This window comes from Morone saxatilis, unplaced genomic scaffold (assembly GCF_004916995.1).
Source record: "Morone saxatilis isolate NCDOM2014 unplaced genomic scaffold, NCSU_SB_2.0 Contig7, whole genome shotgun sequence".
Taxonomy (NCBI): domain Eukaryota; kingdom Metazoa; phylum Chordata; class Actinopteri; family Moronidae; genus Morone; species Morone saxatilis.
The window spans coordinates 8,799,496-8,818,463 of NW_023340246.1; the positions used below are offsets into that span (position 1 = coordinate 8,799,496).

At 40.6% G+C, this 18,968-nt stretch overlaps 1 protein-coding gene across 11 annotated transcripts in view; it reads right to left on the bottom strand.

Annotated features, from left to right (window-relative positions):
- Positions 1–1,717: 1,717 nt before the first annotated feature.
- Positions 1,718–18,968, bottom strand: part of epb41l2 (erythrocyte membrane protein band 4.1 like 2) — a 51,691-nt gene continuing 34,440 nt past the window's right edge. For 4 of the 11 annotated variants that reach the window (XM_035678145.1, XM_035678146.1, XM_035678153.1 and 1 more), the window contains 10 exons: positions 15,598–15,648; positions 15,385–15,417; positions 12,323–12,490; positions 10,270–10,338; positions 9,245–9,889; positions 7,863–7,991; positions 7,430–7,528; positions 7,042–7,122; positions 5,564–5,678; positions 1,718–5,266 (listed from right to left, as the gene is read on the bottom strand). In XM_035678145.1, coding sequence (XP_035534038.1) covers positions 5,574–5,678; positions 7,042–7,122; positions 7,430–7,528; positions 7,863–7,991; positions 9,245–9,889; positions 10,270–10,338; positions 12,323–12,490; positions 15,385–15,417; positions 15,598–15,648 — 1,380 coding nt within the window. In that variant the 3' untranslated portion in view covers positions 1,718–5,266; positions 5,564–5,573. Of the gene's footprint in view, positions 5,267–5,563; positions 5,679–7,041; positions 7,123–7,429; positions 7,529–7,862; positions 7,992–9,244; positions 9,890–10,269; positions 10,339–12,322; positions 12,491–14,539; positions 14,600–15,384; positions 15,418–15,597; positions 15,649–18,968 lie in introns of all 11 variants that reach the window. The other 7 variants (XM_035678148.1, XM_035678147.1, XM_035678149.1 and 4 more) reach the window with 7 other exon arrangements.

The window sequence follows — 18,968 nt, forward strand, 5'->3', positions numbered from 1 at the left end:
GTGTGTGTACCCTGGTAACAAGTGTTGTTTTGATAGATGAACCTGACCCCTTTGTGCTTTGCTTTGACATAAAATACAGACACACACACACACACACACATCCAGCAAAGATCATGGGTCACCTTTCATCATCTGCTCCCACTCTCTCTGGTGTGAAGTGAAGATTAGCCCGATCAATTTCAGTACCCAGATTGGCCTCAAGTCTGTTGTGTGCAGCCATCTTAATAAAGGGTGGGTGTGTTCATGGTGACTACAACTTAGATTGCTGGCAATTTAAATACAAACCTGTAAGACTGTTAGTCTGGTGATTTTTGATTCTGTCTAAAATACTGAAACAAACGATAAACTGATCCGACTAACAAGTATTGTCTGTGTATCCAAAGCCTGATATATCTTCTTCCTTTCTATCACAGACCTCCATTGTTGCCAATAAATTATTAAAAACACACCAATAAGCCACACTGTTGGGTAGCATGTTGACTCATTACCATGAATTCTCACATACATTGTTAGCACTTCTTGAATCAAAGAAGTACTGGAGAAAAGCTTGTGTGTGTGTGTGTGCGCGGTGTGCATTATCTGCTGTTTATTCTGAGGCTAATTATTATCAATTACAACTCATTTCACACCTGCAGTTTACTGTTTGTCACTGGTACTCAAATTAAATAAACTACTTTTCATTTTTAGTTCAGTGTTTTACTACTTCTGTCTGCATCTGTCCTCCAGTGATTAAACCACTAGAGTTGTATTTTAAGTGGTTAGCTGTTCACTAGCACAGTGCGTTGAGTGGTTGCTCTCAAACAGGGAAACATTCCTGTCATTTACTTTAGGATACATTTAAAAAACAAAAGTTAAACTAAAGATATTTTGTTACCTGTCTCACCTGTAGCCATCACGACCGAGCCGAGTGCGCATGCGCAACAAGGAATCGTTCATGAAGGGCTTACCTCGGTAGCTAATTAAAACCAATTATAAACACATGGCTGCTTATATATTGTGACAATGGCCACCTAAATCATCCATAATCAGTCATTAAAAAAAGTTTGAGTTAGTTGGTAAAAGTGCAACATACCAAAGAAACAGTGACCATGTATAGGTAGCTGAACGACCTTTAACTGTAGTACAGTAACTGTATTATTTATTATTACTAATAATAGTAATAATATAACAATAATTTCATCTGCACTACGTTACAAACATTGCTCTGTATTTTATTTCTTCTTTCATCCAGTTGACGCTGAAATGTCGGGGTTTCCACGAGACAGAAGCGCCATCTACAGGCACATACACAGAAGTACACATCAGAGGAGAAGAAGTGTTGGGTAGCACTCACAACCTGGCAGGACAGACACTTCAAACCTGTTCATATGGACACTTACTGATGGTTTCCAGTCAGCATGAGTATCTTTACAGAGCAATGGGACATATGGAAACACCAGCAAGGCCCTGGGAGGAATATAACTATGGTGCTTTAAGAAGATGAATGTAGAAGCCTGTAAAGATACTCTAACTGTTACAGAAGATATGTGGAAATAAGAGACTGATATCACTATGAATCTAAAAGCATCTTTTAGAGCTGTATTTTATTTTTACTCATCCTTATAGTGTTATTCATTTCCTATGTGCTAGTAATTGTACACAGTTTACATTTCATGCCAGAAAGTACAAGAGACTGAAGCTTAAAACAGTGAATAAATAAATGACAACGACAAACAGATTTCAGAGTATAACAATCCTTTATTTAAACAGTGTTACACAGGGGAGGAGTGGCTGCGTGTGGGGAGACACGAGACATTTAAGCTGCTAGATAGAAAAACCCTACCGGTGATCATTGGTTGGCTAAGAGGGAACGATGAGGCAGCTGTGGTTGGTTTTCCAAAATCTGTTTACAAAGTTTTGTTGCAAGTGAATTTTAAAACATTAAAATACAAAATTGTGCTGGTATCAATTCCAAATATGTCCAAAGTGTGGTACAAAGCCTGAGATACAACTGTAAAGCATGTAGTCCAATTATAATCTCATCAGCCTCATATAGAAAGAGATGTTATTGTATGAATTAGATTAAATCTACTGGCAGTATTTTTATTTATTTAGTTGCTTTTTCTGTGTAACGCTGCCCTCCATAATGTTGCCATGTTGAGATCCCTGACAGTTTTAAACTCTGCTGGCGTAGAATCATCATCAGTTGCTTGGAGCGACATTATGGAGTTGCCGTGGTAACCACAGAACAACAATCCAACTCTGTGTGTGCTGGAGTTATTTTCTTAAAAGTTGATGATGGCAAGACATATAATTTGTGATTGAGTAACCTCAAATAAATATATTTTGTTTTGGAAAACCAGACGTCACAGTCCCCCCAAAGCTCCTGTGATTGGTTAAAACAGAGCCCAGAGCCCCCTGGGAAAAGAGACCTGGGGAATACAAGTACAAAAAAAAAAAATGGTGGCAGAAATTTTGATTTGTAGTGGTGATCCATCAATGTCAAAAAACACTGTGACAATATTAAAATATGCAACAGGGCACGCAATAAATCCCGCCTTTCAACAACTAGATCACAGACAAAAGACAACAAATTCTGAGCAAATCTACAAATATAGCTATTGTGATATAACTGATGCTTTTTTAAAAGATTGTTTTATGTTTTTTGGAACAGCGAAAGCCTCCAAAGCTGCCTAGTCGTTTGTATTTTTTAAATGCTTTTTTTTTTTTTGTCCTGCTTTGTCTCTTTGCAAGAGGGTTAGAGGTTAAAGCTTCCCCCTTATCTGGAATGTCATTTATCTGCATAGTAGAGGTCAGACCAGTGTTTCCCAATAAAAAAAGCCTAGACAGTCATCATCGCTCCTTCTATAAATCATTCTGTTGACTTCAGTCATACTGGAGGGTTCAGACTAATCTAGGCAGGTACAGGTGGAATGTTTTTATATTCATCTGTGGCACTTCTTTGCTTACAATCAGTTGAATTTCCAGTAATAGGTTTTTCTGTGTCAACTAAATGCATTAGTCCAAACACCTTTATCTAACCAATCTAATGCCACCGATATTTACACAAAGTCACATTTTTGTGTAGTTCTGCTGAACATCTGGGTAAACACAGAAAATGAATAAAACATTATGTCCTTTAGGGGTTTCAAGAGCACTTCAAACCCTCGGATACACTTCCCTTTAAGCTGCATTTTACCGTTAGGTTGTAACCGTTTCCATGTCGGTTTGTAGTGTACTGTCAGATGTGTTTTATGTTTTTTGCGTGGTAATGCCAAAGAATATTTGGTGGTGTTGAAACTGTTGCAACACAGCCAGCATAAGGTCAGAGACAACCTTATCTAGACGTACTGTATGAGCCAAGATTATCTGTTATCTACACACTCTCAAAACAATCAACACAGTAGCCTTCTATCTAGACTCGCTCAAAATACTCTTCCAAGATAAAACTGTGTGAAGACATGCTGAATTTAATCCCAGATCTCGCCATATCTAGCAGGTTTCGTCTGTATCATCTAGTCTGGAAATGAAACGAAGCTGGGAGTGAAATTAAGTGCTGAACTACGACGACACACAGGCTGATGCAGAGTTAGCAAACTCAAAAATTCCATTAATCTGAATTCTGGTTTCAAGTTGTTTCCGACTGTATGTCCTCATTCTGGTACCTGTGCTGGTTGTAGCACAACTCTTTTTTCAATAGCATTGTCCTAAAAATATTAAAACGTCTTTAACTGACTGCAGGATGTAAAGTTAAAGGAGTGAAACTTGCCCTTGTCGTATACTAAGGCCAACAAGCATCAACGTTCAAAACCTTTTTCACTCCCAAGTTGTTAGTTGGCACCGCAGAGTGCCACCTCTGTCTCCCAATTATCGTTCAGTTTACTGGTCCTCTCTCCCAATCAAAAAGTCTGCTACCTTGCTTCCCTGTGGCCCAATAGGAATGGCTAGTGTCGTACAGTGGGCGGGCCCAGGGAGAGCGTTTAGCTAATGAAAAGCCGCATTACTGCTCCCAACTAATAACCTTCATTTGTACTGTACAGAAAGTCGTATACACTAACTTTAAAGTCAGTTCATTTTCAGTTCAATTTCCATGTAGTAAAAACTCAAAATACAGTAAAAGCTACAAATATATCACAAGGAATTAATTCCACCTGCATCATTTGGCTTCTGGAGCTTAATTAATGTCACTGACCCCATTAAGATTCCTTTCATCCCCACCTACTGTAAATAGTAAAATGCCTTCTCCTCTTAGAGTAAAAAGTGAATTGAACTGAACATGAAACTCACTCAGCCGCTAGTCACACACAAGGAATGTGGATGAATATTAACTATACTTACAGAGAAAAAAAGACAGAATCATAAAAATTCATAAACCTGGTTGATTGCTTTTTTACTGCAATATTTTAAGTTACAGCTCCCTGTTTTCTGCAGTCATTAGTAACAAAATGTGACACAGCTGGCTCTACCATTCATCCGACTGTAAAGGTCAGAAGTGTCTCCCGGTTTCCTGCAGTGCTGCTTGTTACTGTAAAAATGTCGAAATTACTGTGTTATATTATATGTTACTATCCATTTATATCATAATGAACTGAGGGAGGGAGCTGTAATTTAACAAATGACTTCTTTTTTTTGTTTTAGGAATGCACCAATACCACTTTTCTACTGCAGATACCAATTCCAAGTACAACATTTCAGTGTCCTTTTAGTCACCTAAGAGAAACTTTCTCTATGTAAAATCGCCAGTATCTTCTTATGTATGAAGAAAAGCAGAATTTGCTTTGACTTTTGAGTGTTACTGAAGGTCACTTTTACTGGTGAAATAATCAGTACGGTGATACAATAATCCTTTTTTAGCATTGTATCTCATCAGGATTGGTTTTCAGTGCATCCCTACAGCTTTTATTTTTGCAATGTATGACAGATACTATCTTGTCTCTTTTTGTAAAACAGTTAAAGAAAAAAAAAAAAGCACTATTAAAAAATAAAAACACACTACAATTGTTAAGCTAACAAAGTGGTTCTTTTTTGTTCCCTCAGAAAAGAGTGAGGATATTATTTTTATTTTTCTTGGTTTTGGAGTGAGGGATTTAGATGCACCACAGACATGTGAGAGAGGCCGACTGGGAAGAGATTGGCAACTTCTCTCCATTCGTCTACCCTTTCCCCTCCTGTTTTTCAGCTCCATTTCTTCTCCTCCTCCTCTTCAGTCAGTCTAGGTTGGTCGTCGTAGGGTGATGGAGGTCGTTCAACGTCAAAAGAGAAAACAGTCACGATGGGCCCTTCAGCTCTGGGGACATAGAGGTGAAGGCAATCAGCCTGGGTTGGTGTGATGACTCAACATTTGTTACCTACTCGAAATATTTCCTTTGTACTCCACACGCAGACCTCCATCAGTCACTGCCTACCTTCCTAATATTCCTTGATGATGGCTGATGGGTTTATCACCTTCACATGTGGAAGTTTTTATTTCATTGATTTTCTTTTTTGTTGTTGTAAATAACCCACTCTATGCACCCCCACTGTCAATAAAGCACTTTCACCATGAATAATAATAATAATAAAGCGTTACTATTATTATTATTACCTGAGTTCAGTCAATCCTCCTCCTCAGCCAGTTCAGTTTCTTTATGAACCACCACTCTGGTTACAGACATGTCAGGATGTTGCTCTTTGGCCTCCTTAATGGCCTGGGCCAGAGCCTGCAGTACAGAGGGGCAACCACACAGTGGCAGCACCGAGCACAGCAGGCAGTGGGGGAAGTGGAGGAAGGAGAGGAAGGGGGAGGGGGGAAATGGTGGAGTTAAATGAAAAATCAAATAAGAAGCATAAAGAAAATGACAACAATGCTGGATTTACGATCAATGTGCTATTTTACTTCTTTGGGTTAACTGGGGGATAAAGTGGTCGAAGTAAAATGGCCTCAGATGGAGCAGACACATCAAGTGGAAAAAGAAACTTAAAAATAAATCCCATTTCCAACTCAATGTGACACAAATCTGTTGCTCTAATGTAAATCCAGCGAATTGAACAAGACGGGCAACTTAAACGAACCAATGGACGAGGGATTGTGCTTAAAGATCCAGACCAGATCAGGTCTTCAAACAATTATAGACCAGGGTCCATAAATCAAATTTTACAGATCAGTCTTCATGTATATGGACAATGAAAGTTTTTATATTGTTTTTAGAGTGTTCGCACCCATAGTAGTATAACATTTTATATCTACTCTCCCAGTTTAAAAGCAATGCATACGTGATGATGGTTGCAAAGAGGCCTGGCAGAAAGGTCCAGTTCTCTTGATCCCCTAAAATTGGGGGACTAGGAGACTAAAAGTCTGCCAATTTTAGGGGATCAAAGTTAACTGGACCTTTCTTCTGGCCTTCTGAAACTCATCAGGAGGTAAAGATCCTTCAAATATGCACTTTAACCTTGGGTTTACTTTCTCAAATTTAAAATCCAATATGCTTGTGTACAGAACATACAACAAAAAAAGGTCAGTGGCATTGTCCAAGTACAGTTGGACTGCCCTAACTCAGATGTGATATCCTCAGTGTAGCATGTTATATTCATCACATCCAGGGCATCAAAAAGTAGAAATTTGATTTTCTATGGAAATGTGACAATCAAAGACAAAGACGTAAAATTAAGCTAACCAAGACGAGCAACAAAATCAGACACAGCATAGCAAAAACAAAAAAAGATTAAGACATCATTCTCTAGATGTATGGATGAGTAAGTGAAGAGACAGATCTGTAGGGATCTGAGTGGGACTAATAGCATGTGGGCATCTCTAGTAAGTGATTAACAGAACAAATTGTGCATTCAGACTGCGAGCAGCATGATAGACATGTCACCAGACGTCTATTTGTTCCCTTAAGTTTAAGGAACCAGTAAGCGGGGGCTGAATTCAAAATACAAAATGTAGAAAGGTGGAAAATGTTGACTTGTGCAACTGCATTACATGTCTGCAAAATAAGAGTTTGAAAGAACCCAGAACAGAGCAACCCGTCCACCAAGCTACTGAGACACAGAAGGCGAAGGGATAAGCCATGGAAAACTGACCTCATCGTGGTCGATGTCACAGTCGCCAGTAATGACGATGCGTTTCTCAATCCTTGTCTCCGATAGGCCACCTTTTAACGTCTACAAAAGAGATATACAACAACAATGCTTTGATGCCTGTTATAATGGGTTCATTAAACAATCAAGGCCCCAGCAGGGTTCCAGTACGAAGAACTAATACTGCAGTAGGGTATGATACCACAATAGCGGTTGCCATGGCAACCCAATACAGTATATAAACAATAAAATGTGTGATACTAGTACAAATATCATTAAAAAAAAGAAATATGTTTCTGTGTGCACAGACTGTATACATCAATGTGTATGTTAGTTACATTACATTACAACAGTAGGGGGTCGTAATTGGGCCACAAGAAAAGGTCTGTACCTTGGTAATGTGTGTGGTTGTAGTAGTACACAGAGATTCAGAGGTGATTGTCTGAGCAGTCATCAACACTCCAGGTTCGCCATCACCATTACCATCCAACTGATAACAGAGGAGACAAACAGAAATCAAATTAGCTGTACATTACCACGAGAATATCCCCGCTGGCTGGTTGATGTTCTAAATAAACTCTTGTCACCAACTTAGTTCTTTTAATAACGTGATTTAGATAGACTTCCCTGAGGGAGAAGGAATGAATCGCGGCAGCATGCACTGTTGCTAGAAAGGGAGCTTTTTGGAACGAGCTTTCAAACAGACTTTAACACTAACAAGCTAACAACAACAACAACAATGCTACAATCTAATAGTTTCACACAAATACAATATGAATGCTGGACAAAAAAAAACAACAAAAGCTCCCTGTGTTTGTGTGCACCTGTGCGGCTTCGTATGTGATGGTCTTGGTTTCCGTATGTACGATGGGCACTTCTTTTGTGGCTATCTCAGTTTTCTGGGCTGCAAACGTGTCTGATATAGTCACCATTTCTGTCTTTACCACAGGTGGCTGGGGAGGGAGGAGAGAGAGAAGTGAGGGGAAGGAAAGAGGGTTAATACATTAAAACAGAAACAGTTAGGGGAAAAATAAAGAAACATGTTGGTATCTATGCACTAGCTTTGGAAAAACACTTCAAAATTAATATTTTAATGTGTAAAAAATGTGTATAAAATATAAAATGTGCTTAATTATTATTAAATTAATGGCAATAACATAAGAATGTGTTGTACTGAAAGAGAAGTGATGCGGTTGTCGCACACACAGTGGTACACATAGCAGCAGTTGAAGATGTATAAACACAATATGTGCAGCAAAGAAATCAAAGATCTTCCAAACTCATGCGACAAAACGCAAAACATCACAACGACTACTTTCAGCAACGTACAAGCAACAGCTACGACAGCGACACAGCTACGAAACCACTTTGGTGTCAACGTGCAAGTACGACAAAGTACGACAAAGTACGACACAGCACGAAAACATGCATAACACACGAGCCAATAAAACAAGCGATGCTCAAATGACTCGCGAACAAAATGGCAGATGATAGGTAAACAACATGCAAAGATGACATTCAGATGAGCGGCTGGCATTTCCAAAGTGGTTGGCAATGATGATTTCCAAAATGCTGTTACCATGGTGACCAGGACATGCCAATTGAATGCTAACGGAGAGAGAAGCATCACTGCCAAACACATGGAGGACACACGAACACACAAACTCACACACCGAAAGGTGAGATATGGCATGCAGAGCAAAAAAACAAATATACACCTAAAAGCATCATGCATTTTCCACTTAGGCCCCATTTACTTCACAACACTACAATACAGAGAGGAGGTAGTAACAGCAACACACCACGCTATGTGGGGCAGGAGTGAACTAGGCATACTGATAATGGTATGAAGTATGATAGCATATAGCACATACATTAACAGATATGAATATGGTGAAAAATTAAAATAAAGACTGAAATGAATTATATATATGGATGGTAATTTGACACCAACACCAAAACACTGTGGCGGTGAATTGTCTCACTGAAGGTCTCATTTTAGGTTTAGCTTTCATTTTAAGCTTGAAAGGAGTGTTCATAGGAGAAAGATGAGTGTGAGGATGTACATGGGGCTTAATTATTCACGCAAGCAGGAAGGAAACCGGCACTGTGGTAAGCAGGAAGGAAAAAAAGTGGGTGTTTCTACAGTTGGCGGGAAGGATCAAAGCCCAGGGAAGCTCCGCAGTCGGCCCAGTGAAGACTTTACCTCAGAGCAACAAATAACCTGCGGCCGTGGTTCTGCTTCAACCAAAGAGGCCTCTCCGTTCATTTTAGGCTCTTCCTCTTCAGGGGGAGCCACAGCAGTCACGCTTTCCTCAGGCAGGGTGAAACCGTTAGGAGCTTCATCGGGTGTTATCATCGGATCATCTGTGCTTTCCTCCGTCTCCCTTTCGCCATCATTCTCCTCCTCTGCGTTCTTCTTCTCTGCCCCTGCATCCTCTTTCCTAGACTCCTCTCCCTCTTGAATGGTTGCCTCTACGGGTTGGCTGATTTCAGCTGGAAGAGAAGGAGCTTCTGGAGCAGGCATGTCATGCTCCACCGTATTATCCTCTTCTTTCTTTTCCTTCTCTTCATCTTCTTCTTTCTCTTCTGGTATTTGAGTGTGAGAGATGGATACGGAGACATTTGGATGGTACTCCGCTTCTTCTTCACTCTCACTCTCAGATGAGATGCTCTCCTGCTTTGCTGCTTTTGCTTCCTCTGCCACCTCTACTTTCTCTTCGACTTTCACTTCCTGCTCCCTTGTTTCCTGCTCTTCAGGGGAGCTGATTGTAACTGTGACAAGTCCAGGTTTGGGTGCTTTGGAAACCTCTTGGACGACAACGGTTTCTTCAATTTCAACTTCGGTTGTCTATATACACACGCACATACACACGCACGCATGTACACATAGTGCACAGACACACACGATGAGGTGCACACACATACACAACAAACGCATGGGGACAAAAAAAAAGCATAACATGATCATTGAACATAAATAAAGAAATCAAACTACCTTAAATGAAAATAAATGAATACACGACACAAATCTGGAATAAAAAGATGAAGATGTTCAGCTGAGAGGCACAACGATGTATTTAAGTGGAACAACTAGAAAGACAGACAAATGAATAGTCAAAGAACAGAGGCCTGTAAAGCACAGGAAGCTGGAGGGACGAAGGAAACAATGAATGAAAAGCGTCATGAATTGAAGATCTGGATGGATTAACAGAAGGATGTTAGGACCACCTTTGCAGGTTCTTTGGTATCAGAGATCGCGTTATCATCGGCGGCTGCTTCTGTCTGGGGCTCATTCACCTGCGTAACAGAGAAGTTACCATGACAATCATCAATCACACACCAGCAGTGACATCATGATTATTTGCACTTAATGACACCGTAGCGTTATTGTGATGCTTGTTACCACGGCACAAGGGAAAGGGTTAAATTTGTTACTTGTTTTTTTTCTCCCTGTCTCTGTCCCTAGTGGACTGTCTTTCATGCACAATCATTTCCATTCAGCATCCAGTTAACTGCAGCAGGCAGTAATAGAGATGGGATGAAAGAGTTGAAAGAAGAATAGAAAATGAAAAAAATCCATGGAAGATGGATTCAAGAAAATACCATATCAATGAACATGGAGGCGTATCTTTGTCTTTTGAAATAAAAAGACAAAAGAAGCGTGGTACTAAAGTCAGCAGTTTCTTTGAATTGTTGACCACATAAAACATAGCATAGCATAATGAATTTAGCCCAATGTCCAGACGTAAAAGCTTATGTAACAAAGTCAACACATTATGGATTTCCTTGGTCGTTCTGAACTGTGACGCAAACTGCTGCTTTAATACTTGCTGCTTTTTAAAGGGCAGACCGTTACATTTGCATTCAAATCCACACACACGTTTACCATCACAAAACAAACAGATTATATCTGTGGCATTCACAGCTGTTAGTTGTTTTTAGATTAGATTTACCATTGCCATCATTCAGGATGAATGCTCCCTGATACAAAACGATTACTACCATTCATCCAGCTTCCACAGCAGGCATTATGGACAGCTCGCATCGCTTCAGTGTAGTTTAAAAACACATCTGACAAGCATCTTTAATTAAGTGAGGCATTGCAGGATGTAATGCTCTGTTAATTAAAGATGACCTCTTGCCCAGGTCATCATTGTAAATGAGAATTGATTCTCAATTGACTTATCTGGTTAAAGAAAGGTAACATAAAAATAAATGTCAGTTTACTTTCAAGTCGACCAACTTATAGAGAGACAAACTCTCTACAGAAAGTTCCCTGTATTCTGTATTTATTGGGTAACAGCACTGGTTACTCAATAAATCTGCAGATGCAAATTGGAATTGAAAGTGAACTGACACCTAAATCAGTAGTAGTAGCAGCACCTCAGTTGCAGAGAGAGTAGCAGTTGAGGAAATAAGGAGCCCATGCGGTACAGCAGAACTGCAGACAGCAGTGGAAGTAGAGGAGCATGTGGTTATAACAGCATCTAGTGTTGGTTCAGGAATACTGCAGGCAAACGTAGCAGCCGAACAAAAGCCAGTGCCAGAGTGTCTACTGAAAAGTACAGAAGCTATCTCCTCTTCAAGGCTCTACAGCAACACACAGACACACAGAGAACCCAGGACACAGAGAAGAAGAGAAAAGATGGGAACAGTTGAGAGAAGACGGAGAGAAAATAATTCCCTCAAAGAACAAAACACAGCGTTGACACATAAAAACAAACACATACAGAGGAAGTGTAGCACAAATTAAATGAAGAACAGTCCTTATTTGCATCTCCACCTCCTGTAATGATTATTTTAACATAATGAAACAGATTTGTTTAGGAGATCAGAAACCAACAAAATATTGCATGCGTAGACCAAATAAAACCCTTCTGCTGCAGAAAACTGTACACGATGTAAAATGTGATGTGAGTCCAGCTGAAAGGGGATTAAGAATTGGAGCAGAGAAACACAGACAACCCCATGCAGTCCATCAAATGATGAGGGAGCTAAACACAACAGGCCAGGAAAACCCCACCATGGCAAAAGCATCACATGAAATTGTCCACGTAAGAGTAAGAGAGGAGTTTGAGTTTTAAATCAGGTGCACACACGTGATGACTTGCTACTACAAACACATTGTTGTTTCTGCAGCAAATTGTATAAAACAGTTTTTAAGCACTGCAATTATCTGCATAGAGGGCATTTCACCTGAACAATGTTTGTAAGTAAAATCCCCCGTAATTCAACTTTCTTTTTTCAAGTTGCTGACACAGAAACATCCAGGCAGACATACCACTTGTTGCTGTTGAATACGTATCGTTGTAGCGGGAGAGGAGGTGAGACGTTTCTCCCACTGGTTGGGCTGAGGAGGAGAGGGAGGTGGCGCCTCCATAAAGGAGCGTTTTAGCTGGCTAATGCTAGCTTGATGTTTCAGAACTTCTTCTTGGGTCTTATCATGGTCCTATTGAGGGAGTGGAGGGGAGAGGAGAGGAAGGGAACAACGGGGAGGATGGGGTGGAGAGTAAATGAGATAAGTATGGATAGATGAGGGATGATGGGTGGTAGGGACAAGAGGGGTGGGGTAAAAATGTGGAGGTGGAAATGGCAAGAAGGTAGAAACATGGTAGAAGAAAGAACAAGAAAAAGGTAGGAGGAAGAAAAATGAAGGATTGATAAAAGAGAAGTTAAGAGGGATAACAGATAGAGAAATGTAATGGGAAAAAGAATAAGGAAAAGAGGAGGAATGAAGGGAAGGTAAGAGGGAAGGTGGGAGGATAAAAGGAGAAATGGGTGGGGAGGCAGGGGAAAAATTCTGTTCAGCAGGTCATAGGAACATTAGTCTGTCAATCAGGAGGAAGACAAGATGGATGCCATGTCTCACTGGAGCCTCATTCAAAAGGTCTGGAATCTCAAATTTGGCATTTGGTCCAAGCATGCGTGCGTGTTTGCGTTTGTGTGTGTGTGTGTGTGTGTTTGTGTGTGTGTAAGAGAGACAGAGAGAGAGTGAGAGTATTTTTGTGTTTTTAAGCAGGCTGCAGTGAAATATGGCCTTTCCATTTTGTTGAGGAGTTTTCCTTAAACCAGGCCAGGAACAGCAGTGCAGACTGCAGAACATGGAGCTGATAGTGGTGATCACACTTTCTGTCTTTTTCTTTCCCATTTTATCAGTCTGTCTTTCCATTTCAACTCCACCTATCTTTGTTACAATTACGCTATGTAGACTACTGTAATGCTACAGGTAATAGCTGGCAATGCATCACTATCAGTCCCACGTTGCATAAAAAAAGATGTGTTTTAGTATGTTATCAAACCACGCATCACTTGACGCTGGCAGCCAATCACCAGAAAACAGGAAGAAAGCTCCTTGTGTGGGTTAGGGAGGCAGGATTAGTCAGGTTAAACGCAGCTGCCTGGCAATAATCAAACTTTGATAAATCAAGGATTGGAAACGTAACAACGTAAAAAAGGTCACAAATCAGCAGTCAACATGCACAGAGCATGCATAAAAGTCACGTTCACATACCACTGACCCTATTCACAAAGCAGCCATTGTGAACACTCTGGGAAATTTCCTGGAAGAGAAAGTCTCTACTGTACTGCTGTGCAGCAAGATACACATCAAATAAATATTTTGCATTTCATAGTTCCAGCACTGACATCTTAGATCCCTTCTGGTACACTCACTTTGGATTTGATCTGGGAAACACTGTTTATATGTGTAACCTCCAGTTAACATTCCTTATCATGCTCAGTTAAAGCAGTCTGTCATTCCTAGGGTTGCTGCTGATCAACTATAAGTGTAGCAGACCTTCTTATTAATGTGTTTTTTTGTTCTAATATTATTTTTTGTAACTATTTTAGGGAAATACCTGGATGTTTATCTAAATGCTCGTCTCTGCTGGTTGCCACCTTTGCATTCTGTCTGCAGTTTGGTGCTGGACAGGTAGCGTACAGTGCGTTTATCAAAGCTTTGTTGCTGAAAAGCTGGAATTTAGGCTGAAAAAAATGAATAAAAACAGTAAAGTTGCAACCAAACCAAAACAATCAGCTGAAAGAGGCTAAAACGCTCTGTAGAACAGAGAGGAATCAGTTGATAATTGACTGCGAGCAAATTTAAAATTGTCCATGCTCATTTGATTAACTGTTGATATATAGGTAAGTACAGCTTTAATTAACATTTATGACAATGTTCTCAGTCAAGCTTCCTAGCCCATGTGTTCAAAATGGCTGCCATGTGAATTGGGACAATTAGCACTGAAACCATTTAATACCACAACATTTTCAATCATACTGTAGTTACTAAGGAAAAACTGGAAATAGCTGGAATTGAGTGTTGACTGAAACATCCACACACATAAACACACACAGGCATGCACACAGAGCCTGAGAGTGCGAGAGGGCAGCAGTCTTGTACAGTACGGTACAGAGGAAGTTGTAGTTCTGATGGCGTCAAGAGTACACAGAAACATGTAGTTCTTATTTTCAGCCATCAGACGACGCCAGTACCAACCTCCAACATTAAATTACTGTGCCTCACATAAATATTGTCCCCATGCACTCTCATTGGACTCTGTAAGGCAGACATACAGCAAAAAATGAAATGGAAAAAATGTATTAAAAAAATAGAACTTAAAAAAAAAGTACTTTATTTTAACTCTACAAAAGAAATATAATAACCATCTTATGAAATAAATCATAATCAAATAAATAAATAAATAAATAGAATAAAACACAGGCATGTGGTGACACGGCCAAAATGTCTCAAACTGTGATGAAGGCCTGAAGATGGGTACAAGCACAGATTAAAAACATTCTGGTATTTCTCATTGAATGTACTGATGCTAGCACTCGTACCCATGTTAACATATACAAAATTCAAAGCATTCAAAACATCACAGCACCAGCAGACGCTTACACAAACCAACAAACCCCAGTGTGCTTTCAGCGAAACCCAGAAATAATGATGAACCACAGATATGAACCAGAAACCAAACTGAAACTGTGAAACCATAAACCACAGCAGAGCAACCAAAAGTGACGATTAGAGGTGAAAGTGCCCATTCAGGATCAGTTTTTACACTCAGGCCCAATCTGAAAAGAAAGGGTATAATCGGAGACAAATTTATAACTAAATACCATAAATTGTTTATAATGTAAATATTCAGATTGTTCTGTTCTTACAAATTCCAGATTGGGTCTGTAGTAGCTGAGAAACTCAAAAACTGACTCTGTATCATGCTAGGGCATCTTCACCCTAAAAGAGTGAACCAAACCAACAAACCAGCCAACACGGGCAGAGCAAATTTATTAACAGACCAAATACACAAATCAAATAACCAATAACAGTGTATGAACCTGAGAGGGGGCAAGCTCACTGGCTCCGAGAGACTGTTGATTGGGTAAAGTTAGGGAGAAAAGGTAAGGACAGGTTAGGTTTACTGCTCCACTGCACCCTAAAACCATTTCCATCCAATATCCAAAACCATATTCACACTAGTTCTTAGCAAAGTAATATCATTTATTACTAGAATTTACAAAGCATGCTGGGTAAAGACAGGCCCTACAGACCTGGGTGGGCGTGACTTCCGCATCACCAGGGCTTAAGTCCGCCTCCTTAACCTTCAGTGTCGTAGTCATAGCGATGGCAGTCATGACAAAAATGAGGAGGGTAGGGCACGAAGAAAGAAAAATGTGAAATGGATGATGGGAAAAGCTACGTTCTTCCCCAGCAACCTTGGTGTCAGGGAGTACTGCTGGTCATGTGACCTTTTGCACCAAACCCACAGAAGTAGTAACATAAAAGGAGTTTCAGATGGTCAATAAAGGGAAACAGCAGGTGCTACTGCCTGCTCTCGTCCTAACTTATATGATACACATACATTTACTGACAAATCTATAACACTGTGTTTAAAATGTGTCCAAAGCTGAGTAGATTCACTGTATTTACAACCAATAAAATAACTACTATAGTTCCTGTGTAGGTTTTTAGGACATAAATGTTAATTTTTTATTAAAATAGAGGCCAGCTTTTACTTTATTAGACTCATAGGCTCTGGTAATGAGCAGAATACGTCAGTATACTTTCCAGTCAGTCTTTTAATCCCATATCTGTTCCATCTGCATCCACAGCTTCCATTCATTCAAGAAAATGCTAAATGGCCACTGCTTTGACTTAAAACAAAAAAATTAAGGGACAGGGGTTGAGGAGAGAGTCCTTAGGCTCAGGGATCAGGGTAAGTGTAACACTGTTTACTCTTAACATTCATTAGCAATTATACCCAAACAAATGCGCTTTAAGTGCTATAGGGTTGAAGGGGTTACTTCATCAATCCTGGTTATTTATCTGTATGTACAGTTTCAACAGCTAATCTACAACTCATCTTTCAGTGCCAACCTTTCTCTGCACTACAAAGGCAAAATGCAACAACTAAAAACTAAATGTGTTTATTGCTTCAGTGCTTATTCCTCTTACATAATATGAATGTATACCATTCTGTCGCTTTATTTGATGAGTGTTAAACACAGAGCATGGAGGTAATTCCTTTTTGAGCATGGCAACTAACAATTTTAAGAATTCAAAGAACTCTTAAAATGTGTTCTGCACATAAATAAATGTTACTGTATTTTGCCATTGTACTGTAAGTTAAATCATGCAACTCTCTCCTTCCCTAACAGTCACTGTACAATACTTAAATCTCTTAAAATAGCTATATTTTCTCTATATTAACAATAATTTTCTCTATTTTAACATTGTTTATCACTTACCAACTCTGGGTTTAAATACTTTGTTTAATCTTACTTATACTAATCTTTGCTCATTATTATAAACAATACAGGGTGCAGGGATGGTAAGAAAAAAGAAAATATTAGGGAAAGAGGTGGTGGAGGTCAGGGGTGAATGTACAGACATACAGTTCACACATTCAAACACAGTGGTCATAAGAAGGAGTGGAAGGGGTTTTGTAGGGTGTGCTGTGTGATTTATGCAGCAGGGTCGCACATCTCTTGCATCCAGGTAGCATTCGTGTGAGTGTGGTGCCTGACGCGTGGGGGTGTGTGTGTTGGTGTGAGAGGAGAAGCCTGCTTGTGAAAACCAGAGCTTAACTGATCCTCAGACTGCTCTTGTGGCGTTTCTGTGACAAACACTGGCAAAACTGCCAACTTCCGTTGACTAGAAACCACATTCTCGAGGTAGCACAGGGTCAGGCCAAGGGGTGTGGCTAAAATCAGTGCCAAGACCAAGGACTGACTCGCTGTCAGCATCACAACCAATAGGAAAACAACTAACAGGCAGGGCAGGAACAGTGGGGAGGGATTTAGAAGGTAGCGATGTACAGCTGGGGTTAGGTTAGAGCGAGATAAGGAGGAGAGAGTTGGGAGAAAGGAAGGTTGGACAAAAAAGAAATAAGAGGGCAGAGAAGAGAGAGTGGGGAGGGAGGAAAAGGGAGAGACGATAGAAGGACAGGTAAGAGAGAAAATGGAGGGCAAATGTAGCCGTGTTGGGTGGCAAAGAACAGCAGGAACCAAACTAATGCATTTATTAGGCAGATAGCTAGTAATAAATGCCACAAAACGATTCCATTTTAATGCCAAAGTGGGAAGAATTTGATGTAATCTGGACGTCATACTGGTAGTGACACATTTGGGGGCGCTGACAGGGAAAATCTTTAATTTCCCCACTGACTTGTCAGTAAGCTTGGACACAGTGGGAGTGAAAAAGCTCAGTTTCTTTGTTAATCCTGAAAACAGCTTCATGGGCAGACACCTGTTTCCATTCTTCCCCATTAGGGAGAGAAAACACAGGATGAAAGAGACACATTTAACCACACCCCTTAGAGAGAACCAGCTACACCATTTTGGTATTCCAGCTGTCGCTCTGGTTTTAGCCTGATAGCCCTCCTCAACTCCCAAAAGCTCTGAACTGTACGTTTGGGGGCTCGTCATTGGGTAAGAGGCCAGGGGGTTTTGCGCGAGGTGCTCAAGGTCGACCAGGTGCTGATCAGAGAAAGGAGAGGAGGCGTTTGAGGGGAGGGTCCATGTGGTGTGTGAGGCGGCTGTGTTGTCGATAAGGTCGTCGTCTTCGGAAATGTCTGACAGGCCGTGGTCGAGCTCGGAGATAGAATCGAGGGAAGGGGGAATAGAGGAGAGTGAAGATGATGAGGAAAAGGAGAGAGGAAACATGAAGATTGACTGATGGGGTTGGGTTTCAGGAGAGTACACACGAACACACACGCAGGGGAAGAGGGGAAAAAAAGGAGGAAAAGAAGGACACCGAAAGATAAAAGAGAAAACAAAAAAAGTTGACAGCGAGAGATGGAGTGTGTGGGAAAAGAAAGGAGACCCGTGTGCATACATCCACAAAGTGTGGGAGCAAGCAGTGAAGAAATAAGTTAAACATAAAACCAAAACCACCGACACAATGAGCATTTCATTTTTATGAAATGATCACATCAATGAGAACATGCAAGAGGGGAGTGATAAAAGCAAAAAAAAAGGGGGGAGCGTGTAAAGGAGAAAAGAGAGAGGGAAAGAGACATAACATTAGTCAGTGAACAACACACCAAGATAGGTTAAAAGTGAACATAGCAGGGTTGTGCAGAGTACCGCTGTGCGCAGAAACAGTGTCAACAGGGGGTCACTACTGAGTGAAGGCTAAGACGGGGGTCAGTTCCACAGCGCTGGGGTGTGAGCGACAGTTGGGAAAGGGGCAAGTGAGGAGAGGAGGGTGGTGGGAAAGGGAGGCATGCATAACATACAGCAAAACTCTATATATACACACTCCAGTAACAAGCACAGACTGGCCCAGGGTGCAGTCCCACCAGTGGGCATGGATCCTTGCTACGGTACAGAACACTCAGCAGAGGCATGTCAGGAGATGTTGAACCGTGTACACCTGCCTGGCTACCAATGATAGCTGCTCTAAAGGCCAGCTGCTGCAG